The 19,293-nt window shown below is 36.9% G+C and overlaps 1 protein-coding gene across 3 annotated transcripts; it reads left to right on the forward strand.

Moving 5' to 3' along the window:
• The first annotated feature begins 7,087 nt into the window (after positions 1 to 7,087).
• Positions 7,088 to 19,231, forward strand: LOC127788414 (ATP synthase small subunit 6, mitochondrial-like). 3 transcript variants are annotated; one of them, XR_008020363.1, is made up of 3 exons: positions 7,186 to 7,291; positions 7,381 to 7,423; positions 18,949 to 19,231. XR_008020363.1 is itself a non-coding variant. In XM_052316643.1 (3 exons), exons 1-3 carry the CDS (start codon positions 7,212 to 7,214, stop codon positions 11,288 to 11,290), a joined length of 534 nt encoding a protein of 177 aa, XP_052172603.1. In that variant the 5' UTR covers positions 7,193 to 7,211; the 3' UTR covers positions 11,291 to 11,301. The 3 variants fall into 3 exon arrangements, 2 of the variants coding, with proteins under 2 accessions (XP_052172604.1, XP_052172603.1); XM_052316643.1 differs by lacking the exon at positions 18,949 to 19,231 and adding an exon at positions 10,880 to 11,301 and having other exon boundaries at positions 7,193 to 7,291; XM_052316644.1 differs by lacking the exon at positions 18,949 to 19,231 and having other exon boundaries at positions 7,088 to 7,291; positions 7,381 to 7,427.
• Positions 19,232 to 19,293: the final 62 nt, after the last annotated feature.

The following is a 19,293-nucleotide window of genomic DNA, read 5'->3' on the forward strand; positions in this document are numbered from 1 at the left end:
GGGAAGGAGTGGGGGTTTTATTCGGAGCTGCAGAATATTTGGACCGTTGGATTCTGAGCGATGATCCACGGTTGGTGATGTCGATCCGTGCCGTGTGGTGTTAATCCATTCAAGCCGTCGATGGTAATTAGATCGACGGTCGGCACATGGATGTTGTTGGGCTTCGCGGATTGTGCTTTTTCTTGTGGCTTCATGGGTAGCGCAATCGGTCGGTAAATTTGGTTCAACTTTGGAATTAATATATCAAGAAGCTGTCTTCTCTTCCAACAAAATTAAAATTATTGACCCAAAATATAATATTAAGTGGGGAAATGTATATACTCTTTTAATTCAAAATGAAAATAATCTGAATCTTGTTATTAATTATTATGATATTTAAGTATTCTTTTCAGAATAGAGCCCTAAACCTAAATGGTATAAAAGGTCAATTACTTTCTTTAATTGATTTTTCAAATATTTTAACGTTTATTTGAATGTTTTGTTAGTTTATTTTAAGTCACAATCCCAAATAGTCCTAATTTAGGTGATTGGACCTTATCTTTATATATTTTTATTTAATATAGTCTTACTTATAAAATGTATTAATAATTAATTTAAACAAAATACAAACTTCTCATAATAATAATAATAATATAGTTAAGGAAGAGGAAAATAAATGAGTTGGGTTGTCCATTGTTATTGTGTTATGTTTAAGTTCTGTAGTTGAGAGTTACCATTTTTTCTAAGTTATTTTGTTTCTCCTAATTAATGGAGATTGGTCTCTGTACTTTGATTGAACGTTGACTGTGATGAAATGATTTGTCGCTATCCAGAAATAGCACCTTTTCTATTGTCTTAATGGACCTCCTTTGAGAACCAGGCATGCAAAAGTATTTCATTTTGCCCCCACAAAACAGGGATAGCTTTTAAAGATGCGGATGCACATGATTATACCTCACCAAGAAAATGTCAATTCGGGATGGCAATTCCAATCAAACTAAAAACCAATGTTTAAAATCGAAATTGAATGATTTGATTATGATTTTGCCTTCGTCGTGAGATCTCTCCTCAAGATTTTGACCCTGTTGATACTTAGAAAATGGGTTAGAAAGCTCATGGGAATCTTCCCTCTTGAAAACCCTCCGATGCCAAAGTCAGTCTCGAATCCCAATGCTTATTCACAAAAGTAGTAAAAGTGCATTCAAGGTGTCTAGATTTTATCGAAAGTTGGAAGTCCACCTCAATGTCTTGTAGCTGGGTATTTATAAGGCACGATTCTCAAGGGTGGCTGGTGCCAACACGTGGCGGCTACCGAATTGATCGAAACCAAAGGAAGTGTAACGCCCCGTTTTTCGAGCATGTTATAACTCAGGACAATTCTGGGATAAATTTTTTTTTTTAAATACTATTAAAATTAAGACTAAACCATATCATTACTCTTATACGTCACAAAATTTCTATTCATTTATCTCCAAGGAAAATTATCATAAACATTAAATGCGGAAACTAGAATCGAACCTAATATCATAACATTAATCAAAAATCAGCTCTTACATCACGAGAACATAAATTTCTTGGCATGATTTAATCATAAGTTCTCAACTAATATTAACCCTAAATAAGGTTTTACATCATCATTTCTCAAACATTTAGAATTCGAAGTAGCATAACTTAAATACATGAGCAACATAACATACGTTCAACTAATCATACAACTCATCATGCACTTTGCTAAGTGTCATTACATGTCTCATTCATCCTCGTTTCTACTACTATTTTCATCTGGAACGTTTGAATATTTCAGGGACAAAGCCTAGATTAGATGATGAATCATCTAAGTAATGATACAAAACATTTAATGTTCATGTATATATGCAATGCACATAACATCATAACTCTCATGTTTGGGTCGATTGCATCTTAAGATTACCCGCCATTTTTTCATTCTCCCTACCAGACCGAGGTGTATGGGTGCACCCTTGGCAAAGTAACGGAGCCAGTACCTAATCCCAAACCCATGCAACGTATGACCGTGAATCTCATCATGCTCATATGCATATTTCATAAATCAAACATGTAAATGCAATCTACATGACATATTCACATCAAGTCATAACAACATGATAAAATCATTTTCGTAAAATCAGGTTCTGGATCGAATCACTTACAAACCAAATATTTTTATAAAACTAAATTTAGTTGGTGTCGACGTTTGATTTCGGCCGACCGTGATTCGTTTTGGGCCGCGGTGAGTCAATCCAAAAATACCGAGCAGGAAGGAAGAAAACCCCTCCCCCCGACGTTCCAAGCGTGTACACCAGAATCTTTTACGTGGTTCGACCAGAACGATGCCTAGTCCATGGCCGCCATCTAATCATTCTCCCAGAGTGGCGGTATCTGATTATATTTTTCTTGTCCTCCTTTCTTGCCCCTCATGGTCTCTTTTATTTCCATTTATCTTGAGGGGCTTTTACAATCTAGATAATATATAAAAATACAGTGTTTGTATAATGGGGGACAAATAGTTCTTACCGCCTTCGCAAGACCGGGAGTGGGATCCTCATTACGAGGGGCATGGGCTGTTACAGATAAAGTGATCGGACCCTACCTCTGACTTCTCAGCAGCTTTGCCGCTCATGCGAGCTGGAGGTTTTAGGCGAGCGACCTGGATGGTCCAGCGATCTGGAGGATATTTCAGGAGCTCGTTAGTCGATTGCTCCGAGCTCGTTGGGGGATTACCGGGAGCTCGCCATATGCTCGCTTTACGAGTTCCGGATCTTTGGTGGAGGCTGGACCTTCCTTGACGAGGTCGTCCGGGCCTTGGGTGATTGGGCCGGTCTATCGAACCGAGTCTGGCCCATGCGAGGTGATGCGGGAAATACATATAACAGTTGGGAAGTACCACTTACCTTGCAAAAAGATAATTTTGCCTCTAACATAATCTTGCCTCAAAATTCGCGTCGGACTTCCAATTATACTCAATTATAAACCTTGGCGTACCCTGAGCATCATAATTATTTAAGAAAATTAGATTTTTAATTTTTCTAATTTCTCTCATTTCCTCCTATTATTTCCTCAAGATTATGAAATAAAAACTTTCTCATAAAATTTTCTCAATTTCTCTTCCCAATAATTCCTAAAGCAATATTCCTAAACTCCATAAATTTCCTCATAATTTTCAGAATCCATGTTCTATTTATTTTTCATTTTCTCTTTAATTTTCAAGCATCTATTACCTAAAAAATCCATAATAAATACTAATCATGCATTTTTATTCCAATTTCATCATCAAAAATTCTAAAATATCATTCTCATATTTCTGAAATTTTTGAAGATAACTCACTTTCCTGCAGAGCGATTCGGTATTCTTCAATATTGCAATGAAATCTCGATTTGCGTATCTAACAACACCTTTTGCTACAAATTTTCACACAAACTACTAAACCACGCCTATAGGATTTTTCTAGGAATTTTTTGATATTTTTCTCTCCCTATTTTTTTTTTCTTTTCTCTCTCTTACTCTCAAATATTTATTTCTTACAACCTTTCTCCTTCTAATCTAAGTTCTCAAACCTTTCAAGTTTCCTCTATTTATAGAAGGTTGAGTTAAGCTTATCATAATTGTAGTGACCCACTATCTTTAATTATTTTTCACTAAATATCACTAAAAATCTTTAATTATTTATTCACACATTACTTTGTCTCCCACACTTCTCAATTATTTCATCCATCATCTTTGATTATTTGTCCACACCTTACCTTGTCTCCCACATTTCTCAATTATTTCAGTAATCATATTTAATTATTTTGTCATATTTCTTAATTATTTTTCACTAAATCTTACTCATAATCTTTAATTATTTGTCCACACCCTATTTTATCTCCAACATTTCTCAATTATTTCACTCATTATCTTTGATTATTTGTCAACACCTTAATTTGTCTCCAACATTTCTCAATTATTTCACCCATCATTTTTAATTATTTTGTCATATTTCTTAATTATTTTTCACTAAATCTCACTCATAATCTTTAATTATTTGTTCACACCCTACTTGTCTTCAACATTTCTCAATTATTTCACCTACTATTTTTAATTATTTTGTCACCTTAATTATTTTTCACTAAATCTTCTTCTAAATAGATTATTCTTTTATTTAATTCATTAATTTTAAATCCACTTTCTTAGCCTACTAATTAGCCCATTTACTTAGCCTTTTATTTTTTTCAAATTAGCCCAGTAACTCTAGGCTCATTTACTTAGTCTTTATTTTTTCAATTTAGCCTACTAACTCTAAGTCTATTTACTTAGTCTTTATTTTTCCAATTTAGCCTAATAACTTTAAACCTATTAATTTTCTTTTTTCAATTATAATATCTAATTGATGTTAAAAATATTTTAAATACAAAATTAATTATTATTATTTTCAAAATGCTAGGATATTATAGGGAGGAGGTTGCCACGGAGCCGTCTCAAGGAGGCTCGTGGTTGCCTGTCGTGAGGCAGCCTGGCCTCACGGCAAAGGCTGTCGCATGGCAGCCAGGACCTGCGACAAATGCTACCGCAAAGCAACTCGACCTTGCAACCAACGCTTATTGCGAGGCAGATGGGCCTCGCAGCAAGCTACTGCCTCGCGGCCAAGGTTGTCGCGAGGCAGCTTGGCCTTGCGGTTAGCGCTGGCCGCCAGGCAAGTCAGCCTTGCACCTAGCGCTAGCTGCGAGGCAGCCCAACGGTTGGCCCTCATGGCTATGACCTAGCCGCCTTGCGACTAGCGGCTCGCAACTTCTCAACGAGCCGAAAAATTCTTTTATTTCTCATTTTATTTTTCCTCCCATTTTTTCGTGGCACAACAATGGTATCTCAAAATAAAACTCAAATACATATCTCTAACTATCTTAGTTAAATCGTAAGAGACACATTTGACATTTTTTTCAACATCACGGATCTAGAATCTCTTTTGCATCACGTGACAAACTACATTCTAATTACCAAAATATATAAGGATAACCAATGTGTTAAAAGTAGGCGCAAGTCTTCCCATAATCTTGGTATATCATATAACAACATAAACTATGGCTATATATATATTTTATTTTATATCAATTTCCAAATTCATGTTGTCAATTTATTTTTTTTTCCTAACATATCATGTAATACCTAAATATTGAGAACATACTATTTTGATCAAACATTTCAAATGCATAAGAGCAATTTTCAAAAAAAATACACACATTGCAAAAGGTACCTACTCCTACTTGTTCATTGTGTTGTTTATCTCAAAAGAATAATTTTGCAATAATCTCTAACTTAGGTTATCTCCAGCAAGTCTCCTTATTTCACTCTTTATTATATTATAAACAATTCACTCCTTATTCTAATTTTGTCTCGAAAATTGTATTTGCTCCAACAACATTCCCTATTCTCTTGTCTATTTGACTCCCTATTTCATGTCTTTATCAATAAATTTTAATTTTCTTTATTTTACCTTACATATATGTTTAACTACTCTAAATTTTTATTATTTATTTTATAATTTAATAATAAATATTATGATATTAAATATTAATAATATTTTTAAATCAATTTACTAATTTAAAAAAAATAATTATTTAACAAAATACAAATTTTGAATTTGCTAAAGCACTTTCATGATTCAAGAAAATGGGTCATTCTTCCACTAAGCTATCTCCAGCAGGTTAAAAAATATACAAAATATACAAAGAAGACTTCCCGAGGAAGTTGCTAAAGAAGACTCGCCGAGAAAGCCGCTAAAGAAGAGTTACGGAAGGAAGACGTCGCCACTGTTATTTTGTCGAATCTGTTGCTGGCACTGTTGCTCGTTGCTACTGCTGTTCGTGGCTGTCGCCGTTGCTCGTTGCTACTACTGTTCGTGGCTGCTGCGCGCCGGATCTATTGTGTGCCACCGAATTTGCTGTTGCCGCCGCTGTTCTACAACTCGTCTTCACCATTCCCGTATTTGGTTCTCTCTTCTCGTCTTGAGCAATTGGGAGGTAAGGGAGAGATAGCGAGAAAATTCAATCACTAACATTGACGATGCATTTCAAGGTTGTCCAAAATTTAGTGAGCAAAAATAACTATAGTGAGCACTGTTGGAACTCATTTTCTAGAACATTCTCGCCACAAATAGTTTTGGCGAACTAAAAATAGCATTGCTTGGACATAGCCTTAGTATAGCTCTAATTTTCTTTTAAAAAATGCCCTAAGAGTATTATAAGGATACTTTTATCATTTTCTATTGAAATTTAGGTGCCTTTTATGTCATTTGTATTAACCAATGGCCATATTTATAATTTTTAAGAATCTAAGGATCATTAATCATTCCATCATATATATATATATATTCTCGTTAAAATTTGATTAATAGTTATTTAACATAAAATACTCATATTAGTTATGAAAATTAACCCACAAGGCTTGAATCCCCATTTTTTGAGAGTTTAGGTTAACCTTATTAAAAATCCCTTTTTGAGTTTAACATTTATAATAGAGGTTTTAAATTCGTATTCTTATATTTCTTTGGTATTAAGGGTTCTAAATTCTCATTTATTTCTTATAATATTAGAGGTGTGGTCCGTGTGATATATGTATAAATAAAAATAAAATATTTCAAATAAAGTTTTATTAGGCAGTAATTGATAGTTGTTGTATAATTTTTATATAAAATTTAAATAAATATTAAAGTTAGTGAAGTGGTAAAATTCAATATTTTGTATTTGGAATGCTCTCCTTCTTAGGGGTCCATCGCTCAATTTCACAATTTCAACAAGAGAGATAAATCTAAATATGATCTATAGTAATTGCACATAGAAATAATTCAAAATTAAAAATTCAACTCGCCCATCACTCTCTGTTGACCAATTAGGATAACCCAATGGACTCAATATTATGTATTTGAAAGGTCATGTGATCAAATATTGATAATTAATTTTTTTATTTTTTCAAACAAAAATATGAATGGGGTTTTAAATTTATAAAAATAAATTTATACCAAAAGGACTTTCTTCAATTTACGCCTATGGCCAAACAGGCACTAATGACTTCGATTTGGGAGAGACTACAATGCTAATATAATATATAAGCTTACAACTCAACAAAACCTAGGGAAGTTGCCTCTTGTGATTTGTGAACACCGAGACTTCGATCGGAGAGAGAGAGAGAGAGAGAGAGAGATGAAGAAGTTCGATCCGTGGCCAGTTTTCTTCAGGCGAGAATGGAATCGGAACTGGCCATTCTTAGTCGGTTTCGCTATCACCGGCACAATCATCACCAAGTTATCTCTTGGCCTGACCGGTATAATCTCTCTCCGTTTTGTCATTTAATTACGTTAGGTTTTACAAATCCTTCCTTGTAATCTGATCGATATTCGAATTGCATTGCAGAGGAGGACGCCAAGAACTCGCCATTCGTGCAGAGGCACAAGAGGTGATCCTATCTCGTTTGCCCTAATTTCCCTAACAAATCTTCGACCTTGTTTCCTCTGTTGTGTGCATTTAGATTCCGCTTTTTTGTTGTGATTCTTAGATTTTTATTCATAGGTCTTTCATTGTTGCTTAAATACATGTGGAACTTTTATTTGTTTTTATGCGTCTTTCAGAATGTACATATAGCCCGTGTTTAGCTTTGGAGGCCTAGAAGAAATCAGTGGAGTTGGTTATGATATGCAAGTGGCAGTTTAGTTAATTAGGATTGTCTAACAGTAACTAAAGTATTAGGGGTATATTGGAGATTTTGATGTCTTATGTACTCCTAGGTTTATCCGCCCAATCTGTCTATATATACGAGGGCATAGGCCAGTCGCTTGAGATAAAACTAATCATTCGATTCTCATGTTGTTGAACGAGTGCAGTGATAGAGAGGAAAGGCTGTGATTAGAATAGCTTTTGTAATCTCGTGAAGTAAGGATTGTACTCGTGAGAACAGAGGGACTCTTGTATTCTGATTTCTTGTTCTAGTGGATTGCTCTCTGGATTGGGGAAGGCTGGATGTAGGACTGATTTCAATCAGTCTGAACTAGGATAAATTCTCGGTGCCTATTGTTGATTGTTCTAACTCTACTCTTTTCAATTCTTTACTTTCTGCTTATGTTGTATGATTGTGTCGATGAGAGAGTGTGTCAAGAGTGTTTATGTTCATTGGTTTCTTGGGTGAATTTAGACTGACAGTGCTCCCAATTGTAACAGGTCTAGACCTAACAGAAAGTACATCCCCAGTCGAGTTCTTTCCCTCTACCCTATGTTGCAACTCTCTTGAATTCAAAGCTCCTATTACATCATCTAGGGTTAGGGTACCCCTGCCACGTTTCAAGATATCTACAAATGTTTCATATGATTTAGGTAGAGAATGCAACAGGACTAACGCTTTGTCCTCATCATCATATTTTACATCTATATTTTTCCAAATCTAAACAAAGTTTATTGAAATCATCTATATGTTCCTGTAAATTTTGACCTTTATTCATTTTGAAGGTAAAGAACTTAGCCTTTAAATACAATCAGCTAGATAAAGTCTTGGTCATGTAAAGGCTTTCTAATCTAAGCCAAAGTTCAACCACGGCTTTCATTTTAGTCACCTCCCGCAACTCCTTATCCCCTAGACTCAAGATCAATGTATTATAGGCTTTCTTGACAATTTCTTTCTTCTGTTCATTCATATAAGTTTTAGGCATTTTTTATTCCCCCTTTAACGCATCTTCTAGTCCTAAATTCCCCAATGGCCCTCATTTTCATTTTCCACAACCCAAAAATCATTCAACCCATTAAACTTTTCTATATCATACCTAGCAACTAACATATTTGAAGACATTTTTAGTGACTGGCTATTTCCTAATGAGTTCTTGGTTTTCTTGATCCTAATAATCGGCTTTGATACCAAGTTGTTAACTAGGGACACTGGAAACAGAATACTTAGAAGGATTTAACACCTCTCTCAATCGAACCCACTCACGATCTAATTTGAAATGAAAGAACAGAATATAACGCATCAAAGAATAGAAATGAAGATTGATAGAAATGTAAATCCAACCACACGAAGAACACGGATATTTATCCTGGTTCAGTTCATTCATGGAATGAACCTACATCCAGCCTTAAATCCTCCCACTGAGAGCCGTCTTCTTAATTGAATTCTGTTGGACGAGATTGAAATTCCAAGTGGAAGCCTATCAACTCTCGGGCATAGATTAAAATCAGATTATCCTAAAGTTGTTTAATTACTTTTCAAGTTGTAGATATTGTTGTAAATTTGTATTTTATTTCTGTTTTATCTCCTAAAATTTAGGAGATAGTTCATCCTAGTTCTTAGGAGATAGATTACCTAAATCTTCTCCTACTTTATAGGAGAAAGATTAGGATATAACCTGTATATATTTTCAAGCTCTCTTAATATCAATTTAGGCAAGGATTCACGGTTTTCTAAAGCTTGTTTCATGGTATCAGAGCCTGCTTTACAATCATAACAAGTCTTTGCCTGTTTTTTCAATCTTTGTTTGTTCTAACCATGGCCGACCCACAACCTAACACTACCTTAACAAAAGATTATGCTACCAACCCTTCGAGCACTCTTCCTCCTTCTCCTTCTTAGCAAAATTTTCCTGTCGTCCCTATTGATAATCACCCTCTGCAAATCACTCCACATAAGGTAAATGGGAGTAATTTCAGGGAGTGGTTTCAATCCGTGATGTTGGTGATTAAAGGGAAGGGAAAGGCAGGATATTTGACAGGATCTACTCCTACTCCACCAACAGATGTAGCCACCTATGGCGTATGAGAGGCAGAGAACTCGACAATCATGGCATGGTTGATAAACTCAATGGAGCCTAGAATTGGTAGGACTTATCTCTTCTACAAAACCACAAAAGAGATTTGGGATTCAGTCTAGAAAATGTACCTAGACTTGGAAAACTCATCCCAATGCTTTGAAATTAGGTCAGCCATAAGGTCTACCAAACAAGGTAATCTAAGTGTTACTGAATATTTCAATATTTTGGTAGAATTGTGGCATGAATGGACCTATTTCACTCTAATAGCTGGGAATCTCTTGCGGATAGCCAAAAGTACAGTAAGATGGTAGAAAATGATAAGATTTTTTATTTTCTATATGGGCTTAACACTGATTTGGATGAGGTCAAGGGAAGGATTTTGGGTTCAAAACCCCGACCGGCCCTTAAAGAAGTTTTTGCAGAAGTCAGGAGGGAAGAAAGCAGGCGTAAAGTCATGTTTCATCACACTGATCCTATCTTAAACCATCAAAACTCAGCACTGACCACTATTAGGCAGGGGGAGATATTTCCAAAAGATCAGGGAAAGAACAAATTGTGGTGTGATTTTTGTAAGAAACCATACCACACGAAGGAGAGATGCTGGAAGATCCATAGAAAACTAGCCAATTGGAAGCCAAAAAACAGGAAGGAAATACCAAGATCAGCATATGTTGCTGAAACTCCTACAGAACCTAAAACTGGTACCAACCTAAATCTCTCTAAGGAACAAATTCAGGCCTTGTACATGCTGCTCAGTCAAGGTATTGCTACTCAGCCCACAACATCTGTAGCATTGCAAGGTAACTCTCTATTCTACTACTCAAATTCAAATAGACTTCTGAAAAATGTGTGGGTGGTAGACCACGGGTGCATCTGACCATATGGCAAGTCTTGAAACCCTAATGACTGATTATACTTTGTGCACTTTACCTATTAACATCTCCATGGCCGATGGCACGTCATCTCCTGCTATGGGTTTCGGAACAATGTGTGTATCATCATTAAGGCTGAAATCAGTCCTACATGTGACAAGGTTAAAATGAAACCTTTTATTTGTAAATAGGATCACTCAGGATATGAATTGCAGTGTAATTTTCTCACCCTCCTATTGTTTATTTCAGGATCAAGTCTTGGGGAGGTTGATTGGCAGTGCTAAGGCTATGGGTGGTCTTTACTATCTGGAAGGAGATCCTCTCAACTTTTGGACCAATGATTCAGTCCTAAATGTAACTTGGAATGCCAAAGTCTTGTTACGGCATAAACATTTAGGGCATCCTAGCTTTCCTTATCTTAAATCTTTGTTTCCTAAAATTTTTATCAATAAAGAGCACAGTTTTTCGTGTGAATCATGCACTCTTACTAAACAACCTAGATATCATCATCCTATTCAGTCTTATAAACCTTCAAAACCTTTTCATTTGATACATAGTGATATTTTATTTGGGGTCCTTCTAAACACCATAATATTATCGGATCAAGGTGGTTCATCACATTTATCGATGATCACTCTAGAGCCTGTTGGGTTTATCTAATGAAGGAAAAATCAGAAGCTAGCAATATTTTCAAAAGATTCCATCGATTCATTTTGAATATGTTTCAAACTTCTATCCAAATCCTTCGGACTAATAATGGCTAAGAGTATTTTTCTAATGATCTCACTCATTACTTGGTTGAACATGGAATATTTCATCAAAGTTGCCCTTCACACCTCAACAAAATGGGGTGGTCGAAAGGAAAAATAGGCATCTTCTAGAAGTGGCACGAGCTATGCTATTTACCTCTCATGTTCCTAATTCCTATTGGGGGGAAGCTATTCTCACAGCTGCCTATTTGATCAATCGGCTTCCCTCTAAAACCTTGAACTTCCACACTTCTCTCAGCATCCTATGTGATATATATCCTCATGCTCCCTATCTCTCTAAACTTGACCCTAAAGTGTTTGGATGTACTGCATATGTACACAACAACAGCCTCACATAGACAAAGTTAGATCCCAAGGCCCAAAAAATGCATCTTTATTGGGTACTCACCTTCTCAAAAAGGGTACAAGTGTTACTGCCCTACAACCAGAAAATTCTCTGTCTCTACTAATGTTACTTTCTATGAGGATTTACCATTCTATCAATTCGGTTGTTCTCAAGAGGTGCCTGTTAGAGTATCTCACAGCTTTCCACTCTATTCTCTCAACCCAACCAGCTTACCAACACAAGAATATACTGATAACAAAGAACAGAAAAGGAAACAACTCATCCACACGAGAAAACAACAAGATTTATCCTGGTTCGGTCTTGAAATCCAAGACCTACATCCAGACTGCTTAGGAGCCACTGAAATCAACTATCTTGAAACCACCAAGGATGATTACAACGAGAACTTAATCCCTCCCGCCCATATACACTGAAAGCTATAGGGAAAATAGGGAATACAAGCTAAGAACCAGCCACTCCCAACCTCTCGCACTCAATCCCAACTCAAGACAGTAAACCGGAAACAATCCTTCACGATTTTTGGCACACTAAGACTCTCTCCCATACAAACCTATCCACGACCCCTATTTATAGGATATAGGGGTGGCGGAGCACAAGGAATAAAACTAACTAACCGCCTAACCGAATAACTAACACATAAAGTTGGCAGCCTTCTTCTAGAAACAGACCTTCTAGAAGAACAATTAAATCTAACACTAAATTAGGAATTAAAATATGCAGAAATACAAAATACATGATTACATTTAATCTAATCTAATACAAATGTTACAACAGTGCCTATTCCTCACAGCCCGAATACTATCTTTCCCTTACCTCATCATGACCTTCCACTGCCAGTATGTTCTCAAGGGGAAGCATCTTCATCTTTGACACCTGAGAATACACTAGCAGATCCTAGCCCATGCCTTCCTCCTATTACCTCTAAACCTGAAATAACAGTTGTGCCTCACTGTCCTTTCCATTCAGACCCAAATAGCCCCTTGCTTGTTTATTCCCGATGCCCTAAACACCGGGAAAATTCTCTGTTTCTACTGATGTTACTTTCTATGAGGATTTACCATTCTATCAATCCGGTTGTTCTCAAGAGGTGCCTATTCCTCACAGCCCAAATACTATCTTTCCCTTACCTCATCATGACCTTCCATTGCTAGTATGTTCTCAAGGGGGAGCATCTTCATCTTTGACACCTAAGAATACACAGGCAGATCCTAGTCCATACCCTCCTCCTATTACCTCTAAACTTGAAATAATAGTTGTGCCTCACTGTCCTTTCCATTCAGACCCAAATAGCCCTTTGCTTGTTTATTCCTGATGCCCTAAACACCATCTAGAACCTCAGCAAAGTCAGCTATTTATTCCAGAGACTGGTCTAGCTGGTCCATCAAATGAAAAAGGGGAAGACAATAGTGACAGCAGTACAATCAGGGAAGATGATATGGATCGGGCCATGCCTATTGCTTTAAGGAAAGGGGTAAGATCATGTGTCAAGTACCCTATTGCTAACCATTTAAATTATGCATAACTCTCTCCTCAATTTAGAGGATTTATTGTGAATGTTGATAGCACTGAAATTCCAAGGGATATTCAAAGTGCCATGAATAATCCAAAGTGGAAGGCTACAGTTATGGAGGAAATGAATTCCCTGGTGGGGAACAATACATGGGATGTTGTGAAACTACCCCCGAACAAGAAGGTCGTAGGATGTAAGTGGGTCTTTATTGTGAAATATAATGCTAATGGTAGTATTGAAAGGTACAAGGCTAGATTGGTTGTCCAAGGGTTTACACAAACCTATGGGATTGATTATGATGAGACATTTGCTCTGGTTGCTAAGTTGAATTCCATTCGAGTGTTACTATCTATTGCTGTGAATTTGGATGAAGAGATCTATATGAGGTTTCCACCTTGTTTTGAACATGAGGTTAATAGTGGGAGTGTGTGCATAGTTTTGAAAGACGCGAGGCGCAGCAAAGCGCAAAGGGTCCTAGAGCCTGAGGTGCACGAGGCAAGGCGCGCCTTAGCGAGGCGAGGCGCACCTTTTAGAAAAAAAAAAAAATTCAAAATCTTGTAAAATCATAAAAAAACTATCAAATTATCAATAATATCACATACATATCATTAATGATTCATTATCTTCAAATTCTAAACTAACATCATCAAAGTTGATTCATTCATCATACAAATTCTAAACTAGAAACATCATCAAAGTTCAAACTTAAAGTCTCAAACTCAAACAAGTACCAATCATCATGCAAAGTTTTAAACAAACATATAAACATTACAAGTCCACAATCAAGAAAATGTTTTTATTTTGAAAAATGTTATTTTTCTAAGTCTAGAAAATTAGCACATTATAAGGAGACATATAAGAAAATGTTTTCATTTTGAAAAACTATCTCCTGGTATTTTGATAGCTAATATTTATTGTTGTTAAAATGATTTTTAATGAATTTTTCAAGAAATAGTAGGTATATATTTTGAGGGTGGTAAAATTGTTAAATTTCGAGTTTGTACTAAAATCAAAATTTTATTTTCTTATTGTTATGGATTTTGATTTTTTAGATATTTTTATTGAATCCAAATGGGGAGTACTTTCTTCTTTACATTTATGTATTAAAGTAAATTGAAGGTAAAATATAAATAAAAGAAAATATGGACATTTACTTAAATTAAAGAAATGTAAATATGTTGTAATGTATACATGCTGGAACTGAGAAGAGGGGAGGAATTGGGCTGCCCAGGTTTTAATTAAAACCTAAGTTTCATGAGGTGCGCCTCTTGCCTCGGTGCCTCACCATGCAAGGCAAGGGTCTTGTTGAAATCGCCTCGCCTTGGCCTAGGCGAGGCATCGAACTAGCGCCTTAAGGCGCCTTGCGCCTAGGTGCGCCTTAAACAACTATGAGTGTGTGCAAGCTAAAGAAATCCTTATACGGATTAAAGCAGTCCCCAAGAGCATAGTTCAAGAAATTTAGCATGACCCTCAACCGATTAGGGTATAAACAAGGACAATCAGATCACACCTTGTTTATAAAACCCACTAGAAATGAGAAAAGGGTTATATTAATTGTATATGTTGATATTATCGTGATAGGTGATGATTTACAGGAAATTGACAACTTGAAGAGGCAACTAAAGGCTGAATTTGAAGTAAAAGACTCAGGAACCATGAAATACTTCCTAGGCATGGAGGTAGCTCGAAGCAAAGAAGGGTTGTTCATATCACAACGGAAATATACCCTTACTAAAAGATATAGGGATGTTAGCTTGCTTGCATACCAGCTGGAACTCCCTTAGAAAAGGGCTGGAAAATGGAAGAAAAAGATGATATTCTGGTAGAAAAAGAAAGGTATCAAAGGTTAGTGGGGAGATTGATTTATTTGTCACTTACCAGGCCAGACATAGCGTATACAGTCAGTGTAATTAATCAATATATGCATTCTCCCACTCAAAGGCACATGAAGGCTGTGTTTCATGTTCTAAGATACTTAAAAGGTACTCTCGGGAAAGGTTTAATGTTCCAGAAAACTAATAATAGGGGAATTGAGGGCTATGTTGATGCATATTGCGCAAGTTCTAGAGAGGACAACATGTCAACTTCAGGATATTGTACCAAGGTATGGGGGAATATGGTTACATGGAGGAGTAAGAATGTAATACTCCAGGAGCCCAGAGGAGAATGGTATATATCAAGGATAGGTAAGGAAGGAAACAATACCAGCTGAATACCTTTGGGCTGAATGTTGGCAAAGAACTCCCAAGTTAAGCGTGCTTGACCTGGGGTAATCCAAGGATGGGTGACCCCCCTGGGAAGTTCGCGTAGGCCCATCAGGGTAAAGTTGTTCCGGTCTTTCCTATCGCTCGATGTAAGATGTTATAGGTGGTATCAGAGTCGACCCTTGGCGAAGGCGGTCCGATGAGGGTGGGGAGTGGCGTCGGGGCTCGAGGGCCTGTATAAGGAGCGGCTTCTGGCAGACTTCTAGGATGGCAGCCCCCAAGGGGAGAAGATCTGGGATCAGTTGTTAGGTCGCATGACGAGAACGTCATGTGCTCAAGGGGGGGAGAATGTAATACCCCAGGAGAATAGTATATATCGAGGATAGGTAAGGAAGGAAACAACACTAGCTGGATATCTTTTGGGCTGAATGTTGGTAAAGAACTCCCAAGTTAAGCGTGCTTGACCTAGGGTAATCCAAGGATGGGTGACCCCCCTGGGAAGTTCACGTAGGCTCATCAGGGTAAAGTTGTTCCAGTCCTTCTTATCGCTCGATGTGGGATATTACAAAGAAGCAATCAGTGGTGGCTCGCAGCAGCGTTGAAGTTGAATTTCGAGCAATAGCTCAAGGGAAATGTGAGGTGATTTAGCTGGAAAGGCTAATGAAAGACTTGGGTATACCTTTATTTCAACCAACAAAGGTATTTAGTGATAGCAAATCAGCTATCAATATTGCAAAAAATCCGGTGTAACATGATCGGATCAAGCATGTGAGAATAGATAGAAGTTTTATAAAGAGGGAGATGGAAGAAGGAGAGATAAGTCTATCCTATATACTTTCTACTAATCAAGTGGCTTATGTTTTAACAAAAATAGTTGCAAAACCATGTTTTGAGCCCTTAATTAGCAAGCTGGAAATGACTTGCATCTATTCACCAGTTTGAAGAGTGTTGGACAAGATTGAAATTCCAAATGGAAGCCTCAACTCTCAGGCATAGATTAAAATCAGATTATCCTAAAGTTATTTAATTACTTTTCAAGTTATAGATATTGTTGTAAATTTGTATTTTATTTATGTTTTATCTCCTAGAATTTAGGAGATAGTTCATCTTAGTTTTTAGGGGATAGATTACCTAAATCTTCTCCTACTTTATAGGAGAAATATTAGGATATAACCTGTATATATTTTCAAGCTCTCTTAATCTCAATTTAGGCAAGCATTCACGGTTTTCTAAGGTTTGTTTCAAATTCAATCAGTACACACACAGCAGTCAATCCCCACGAGTACAATCTTTCCTCACCCGAGATTACAAAGAACTACTCAAACTCTAGCCTTCTCTCTCAATAGAACTGAAAGCACTCGTAGAATGATATCTCTAGCGCCTACACCTTCCCCTTATTTATAGAAACAAAGGGTGGACAACCCAATACAAATACCGGTTTTAGACATTACTGGTTTACCCCTCAACTAATAACAAAATACAGTTGATAAAAAACCGTATATCTTTATAAGGGACGCTCAAAGCTTTGACTGCTTCCAATTGAATTCATTAAAATCAAAATCTCTTTTGTTTATTATCTCTCTTTAGGTTCTGTAAAGGGGATCCCTTCCCCTAATGCCTGTGCAATATTGTTAGGTACATAAAATGGGACATGAAGTACAACCTCTGGTCTAAATTGTGGATATTTGATTGGTTCAACTTGGGACATGAGGATCTTAATCCTCAAATATGTGGCTTTACAGAACTCATGGAATTAGTTATGGATCAGATAAGGGAGCATGCCATTGAACAATAAAAACCACGTGAATTAAGGTGGTGAAACATTGGGAATATAGATAGGATGTTCCACTTTTGGGAATTCTGATTGCTTGCTAATTTGATAAGCAGCTGCTTGTGTGGGGCTTCAGCCTTCTGGTATGAGCTTCATATGTCATGGTTTGCAGATTGGATGAGTTGTGGTTGGACGTACAAGTGTACTCTAGTTGGCCCCTTAAATCCATAGCCAAAACTGAACCAAACCAAACCAAAATTAATTGGCTTTGTTTAGTTCTACCATGGTTCACGTGAACGATTTGGACTTGTATGGAATTGGATCAATTATCCAACCAGCTCAATTTACTGGCTGAGATCACTTAATTACAAGCCCAGCTGAATCCAGGAGCAGGGAAAATGCGGGGAAAGATTATCAACATCATAATGTCAAGAGTAGCATCAAGTTGAGACCCCAGAAATGCAAATGCCTTGCTGGCCCTGAGAATTGAAGCTTGGAAATATGCTTTAAAGATAGAAGTAATGAGAGAAAACGGGATATGTAAAGGTGTCTTGAGTTGGATGTGGAAGGAGATCTCAGCAGGTGGAAATGTCGGGACAAAGATGGGAAGGAGTAAGAGGGAGAGGAACAGGAGATTTAGGGGGTGGGGGGGGGGATAGAATGGAGAAGCAGGTAAACCAAAGGATTATCCTGTAAGACCCATGGAGTTGTGTTTGGAAGTTTTTTTAACCTTGTAAGACCCATGGATCAGTGTGTATATCTATTTATATGTTCCACGTCTCAGGTTGGGTCAGTTTATCAGCTGAATAACCCCTAACCGAACTGTTCCGGTTGGTTCTGGAGAATTCAGACCTGTAATGGAAACAAACTGTGTATTGTATTAGGGCTTTATTGGAATAACAATTATTGTGATTGGTCTTGGGTGCTTGTAGATTCAGTGCAAAGTGTTGATGGTGATGAGTGACATCCATGTTCCTTCTATTTTGAGGCTTGTAATTTCAAATAAGGCCATGAGAAGATTCAAATAAGGCTCTAATTTCATTTTACGGATTATTGTCCTAGTTCTCTTTGTTTTTAAACGAGAATAGATCCCTAAGTTTGGGTGTGAATTAAATGTAAATAGGGGAGACCCAAAAATTGCAGTACAGATCAACTGTAACAAACATATTCAGCAGGGTTGTTTTATGGGCACTGCAATGCAGCCAACGTGATCTGTTGAAAGTGTCTTGATCAAACTGTCTACTTTTGGTGTTTGGGCACTTTTGGAAAATGGTAGAATGACTTTTAATGATCCTAATCCACATTGATGTGTTCCAAGTTTCAGAGGGCTGAAAGAAAATTGTGGAATAACAAGAATTGACATCTTTGCACTAAATTTGCTTGGTGACTTGACCTCTACTAAAACCAATAGAAGGAAATGAATTCATGCAGGTCATCCCCTTTTTTTGTGTCTATTTTCCATTCTAGGCGGTGAGCATTTATTGGATTGATAGCTTCAATCCTACTCTCTACCCATTTATTATGCTTATGTGCCTCTGCAGAAAAACTCTCCATTGATTATCTCCCCGTCAGATCAGTAGTGTTAAATAAAGATTTTTTGAGGAAGATTCTTTGGCCATTGTATATTTGTTTGTTTGTTGTCTTGATTTTATTTTCTTTTTAGCTGTTTCTGGATGTTATGCCACTTAAAAATGTTAACATCTTTGATCTTCTGCAGGTGAATCAAGAAGTCTGGTAGTTTGTTACATGGGGGCTGGAATGGAATGTCTTTTATCTCTCTGTTTTTGCGTTGCTCAATAATTGAATGGATGTTCTAGAAGTTCAACATTGAATTTATATTATTGGCTTTCCACCAAGAATGGGACTTCTGAATGACTGACTGCCTATCTGGCAAGGTTAGGCCACTTTGAAGGCGGATTCAGGTGGTGTGAGATTTATTTGCTTCCCTTTAATCATGTTATTTTGAATGCCAATCCAATCTCTACACTAGCATTTGGTCATGTTCTATAGGTAGTCTTCTTCCATCCTTGGCCCAATCTTTTGGTCTTGTTACTACATGAAA

Source organism: Diospyros lotus, chromosome 13, assembly GCF_014633365.1.
Source record: "Diospyros lotus cultivar Yz01 chromosome 13, ASM1463336v1, whole genome shotgun sequence".
NCBI lineage: Eukaryota > Viridiplantae > Streptophyta > Magnoliopsida > Ericales > Ebenaceae > Diospyros > Diospyros lotus.

Coding starts and splice junctions, on each gene's coding strand:
- LOC127788414 (XM_052316643.1), top strand. CDS start 7,212: ATGGAATCGGAACTGGCCATTCTTAGTCGGTTTCGCTATCACCGGCAC. Junction 7,292..7,380: donor GTTATCTCTTGGCCTGACCG/GTATAATCTCTC, acceptor ATTGCATTGCAG/AGGAGGACGCCAAGAACTCG. Junction 7,424..10,879: donor TTCGTGCAGAGGCACAAGAG/GTGATCCTATCT, acceptor TGTTTATTTCAG/GATCAAGTCTTGGGGAGGTT.